The following is a 3,959-nucleotide window of genomic DNA, read 5'->3' as shown; positions in this document are numbered from 1 at the left end:
CCTGACACACACACACCCCACCCCACCCCACCCCACCCCACACCACACCACCCCATACCACACCACCCCACCCCACCCCCAGCACCTAGCACAGAGCTCCACCCACAGGAGCCAGCAGTTAAGAATACATGCTTTGAAATCAAATAGACCCGAATTCAAACCCCAGCTCTGTCTCTTACTTGCCGAGGAGCCATGGGAAGTCACTTTTGAGCCTGTTTCCTCATCTCTAAAATGGGTCTAATACTCCCTTCACTAAACAGCACGGCTACAGCTTAAAAGAGGTAAAGTTCAGCTCTCAGGATAAAAAACTAGTATTTCCATACTGTACGTTTGAACTCTACCCCAAACACACGACTCTGTAAAGAGAATTACAATGGTAAAGAGAACACAGTCACGATCACACTGGCCACTGGCGGAATGCTTTGTGACTTAGACGAGGTTCTGCCTGCACTCGTGGTACACAACTAACTTAAAAGTGAAGGTCACAGTCCCAGATGGGCCACCCACTTTGTCCTCACCTCTCCTTGGGGGTCTGGCTGTGCTCTTCCAGGCACTCTGTAGATTTTGCAGGCCTCTCCTGGGACCATCCCCTGGAGAAGGTCCCACCATCCTCGTCCCTGGGACCTGCAGTCACGCCATAGGTCCTGGGGCCATATCTCGAGCTGCCATCATGGTTAAAGGTTAGGCGGGAGCCCCAGAGGCGGTCAGGACTGGCAGGGACCTCCTTGCGAGGCTGCTCCATTTTGGCCAGGATCTCTTCCACCGTGGTGGCTGCGAAGCGCTCCGAGGCTGGACGGAAGGGGGCAGGTGCCTTCCGCACGCCTCCCGGAGCGGCGCATCGAGCCGGGGGTGTCAAGGGGGGCATCTCTTCTCTCCCAGCCTCCTCTTTCCCAGTCTCTTGGGTGGCTTCTCCAGGAGAGGCCTCAACTGCTGGTCTTGGTGCAAAGGGAAGGGGACGCTTGCTGCCACCATAGGGCTGGGGTCCCGCCAGCATGTTCATCTTCCGTGCAGAAGGCAGCTCTGCTAGGGGACCCCGGGGGGGCCGAGGCCCAACAGGCACCAGCAGGCTGGGCTTGGCAGGCAGAGCTGGCTTGGCAGGCAGGGCCCGGGGTTTGGGCTTGACAGGGGGTTTGGCCCGAGGGTCACCTACAGAAAGATAAGGGTTGGTTGGGGGTGTTACTGTCAGAAGAACAAGGAAGCAGAACACCTCCCACCCTATAAATTCAATGTTCACATCCTTCTAGGCATAAGTCAAACGTCACCCCTTCCATGAAGTCTTCCTTGATTTTTTATACACATCTCAGAAGCATCCTCCCCTATCTCTAAACTCCCAAAATGTTTAGTCAATCTCCCTAATAAGTTAAACCTATTTAAAGGCCCAGCTGTCACCTTCTCTCTCCCTGTACCCTACTTTATACCTAGCACACCTTCTTTTCAAACAAACGAACAAACGAATAAGCAAATGAGCCAATAAACGAATGCCTACCTACCCACATCAAGCAGTCAGCCCACCATCTGCCCACTCCAGTCCAGTCTCCTTACATGGCACTCCACTATCCTGTGATCCATAGTAAACTTTTTAACCCAGCTGAGCCTCCCTACTCTGCCTCCTGGCCACCCCTCCCCAACTGCACACCTAGGCCACCTCCCTACTGTCATCTCGCCAGTGATCAGGATTCTCCAGGAGAGGCCTCAACTGCTGGTCTTGGTGCAAAGGGAAGGGGACGCTTGCTGCCACCATAGGGCTGGGGTCCCGCCAGCATGTTCATCTTCCGTGCAGAAGGCAGCTCTGCTAGGGGACCCCGGGGGGGCCGAGGCCCAACAGGCACCAGCAGGCTGGGCTTGGCAGGCAGAGCTGGCTTGGCAGGCAGGGCCCGGGGTTTGGGCTTGACAGGGGGTTTGGCCCGAGGGTCACCTACAGAAAGATAAGGGTTGGTTGGGGGTGTTACTGTCAGAAGAACAAGGAAGCAGAACACCTCTCACCCTATAAATTCAATGTTCACATCCTTCTAGGCATAAGTCAAATGTCACCCCTTCCATGAAGTCTTCCTTGATTTTTTATACACATCTCAGAAGCATCCTCCCCTATCTCTAAACTCCCAAAATGTTTAGTCAATCTCCCTAATAAGTTAAACCTATTTAAAGGCCCAGCTGTCACCTTCTCTCTCCCTGTACCCTACTTTAAACCTAGCACACCTTCTTTTCAAACAAACGAACAAACGAATAAGCAAATGAGCCAATAAACGAATGCCTACCTACCCACATCAAGCAGTCAGCCCACCATCTGCCCACTCCAGTCCAGTCTCCTTACATGGCACTCCACTATCCTGTGATCCATAGTAAACTTTTTAACCCAGCTGAGCCTCCCTACTCTGCCTCCTGGCCACCCCTCCCCAACTGCACACCTAGGCCACCTCCCTACTGTCATCTCGCCAGGGATCAGGATTACAAACTTACTATTGACCTAACCTACACAGAAGTCAATCTGCTACAGGAAAAAACACAAGACCAGAAATCTACCTTCTATATAAGGCGTTCCAGAGCCAAATAAAAGAGCCTGGAATTACTCATGGCCACATGTGCACACCCTCTCTCCTCTGAGCCCCAGTCTCCTCCTCTTAAAACGCACACCTTCACCTACATCATCTAGAAGGTTAGCCTCTTCTTATCTGCTAGAGATCTGTGACCTCAGACGGTTCTGAAGGGTCTCGCCAGGGACTGAGAACCTTTCAAACCATCCTGCATGTTCTCAGCAGCCCTCCCTCCCTCACTCCCACCTCGACAGAACCGTCACTCGCCCAGCCCCTCCAACACAGAATGGGGGTTCAGCCTCTGTCCCTCCCACCATCCTCCCAGCCACCCTGCTCCACCCTGCACCCATAGGCACCTGGCTCCGGGCCAGCAGAGACCAGCTCCTCCTCCATCTCCCGGGGCGGGGAAGCCATGGTTTTGCCTTCCCTGAGAGCAGACACTTTCATCACATGCGGCAGAACCTGCATGAGAATTGGGAAGCAGAGGGGTGTGAGCTGGGGTGGCCAGGACCCAGGAAGAGAGAGAGAGAGAGAGGAGGAGGTTAAGAGAGTTGGGCGTTGGCAGTAAGCTTGGTGGAGGGAAGTCTCCTACGCCAAGCAGAGGCACAGTGTGGGACAGGAAGAGGGAACTTCAGAGCGGGGTGAGGGAGGTCAAGACAGGTCCCCAGCAGCCACATCCTCAACTCTTCCCAGATCGCGCTCCAACTCTGGTCTCCTGACCCCAAAGTCTTGGAGCTCCAGGGAGCTGCCCACTTTTCACTCCTCTGGGGAGCTCTCCTAGACACCCCACTTACCGTTCCCAGGGCACCCCTTGGGTCCGGCAGCCCCGGTTGAGGTATCTACTCAGGGGCTGAGCAAGAAGGCCCCAAAGTCTGAAGTCTCTCTGTGAATCACCTCATGGGAGACGGGAAAAACCCGCTCCTCCCCAACCTGGGGCTCCACCCCACTGCCAGCCTCCCCCTTCCTTGCTCACCCTCCTCTCCTCCCTCCCTCCTGCAGCTGGGAGTGGTTCCCTCCTTCCCTCTCCTCCCTTCCCCCTCCTCCTTCCACATCCCTGCCCCACTCCCGCCTGCCTCAGAGCTGTCTCATCCAAACACGGAAAAATAAGGAATAAGAAGTAAACATCTGGAATACATTTTTTTCTTTAATTTCTCAATCGCTTTGGCTTCAGCTTGGAATTTGATGAGGTAAAGCCAGGGCCTAGTCCTGTTGCCATAGCAATGGCCTCCCACTGGATTTCCACAGCAGCGCCAAGAGGAAGGAGGAGCCCGCCCGGGCCTGGGCTGGGAGAATGGGACAGGGCTTGAGAACATCCGGGGGGTGGAGTGGCTTGCGGGGAAAACTCCCCGGGGTTCCCACTTCCAGAACAGTCAGGGTGGGACAGCCACAGCCTGTGAACTGGGGACGTGTGAGCAGCTCTCACCAGCT

At 54.9% G+C, this 3,959-nt stretch overlaps 1 protein-coding gene across 1 annotated transcript; it reads right to left on the bottom strand.

Moving 5' to 3' along the window:
• Positions 1–148: 148 nt before the first annotated feature.
• On the bottom strand, positions 149–3,482 carry LOC105310599 (182 kDa tankyrase-1-binding protein-like). The gene is made up of 4 exons (XM_011386755.2): positions 3,326–3,482; positions 2,888–2,993; positions 1,692–1,915; positions 149–922 (listed from the first exon to the last, which is right to left on the bottom strand). Exons 2-4 carry the CDS (start codon positions 2,976–2,978, stop codon positions 515–517), a joined length of 723 nt encoding a protein of 240 aa, XP_011385057.2. The 5' UTR covers positions 2,979–2,993; positions 3,326–3,482; the 3' UTR covers positions 149–514.
• Positions 3,483–3,959: the final 477 nt, after the last annotated feature.

This window comes from Pteropus vampyrus, unplaced genomic scaffold (assembly GCF_000151845.1).
Source record: "Pteropus vampyrus isolate Shadow unplaced genomic scaffold, Pvam_2.0 Scaffold6809, whole genome shotgun sequence".
NCBI classification, from domain to species: Eukaryota; Metazoa; Chordata; class Mammalia; order Chiroptera; family Pteropodidae; genus Pteropus; species Pteropus vampyrus.
Note: the sequence above shows the minus strand (reverse complement) of the source record. Positions and strands in the feature narration are given on the sequence as shown.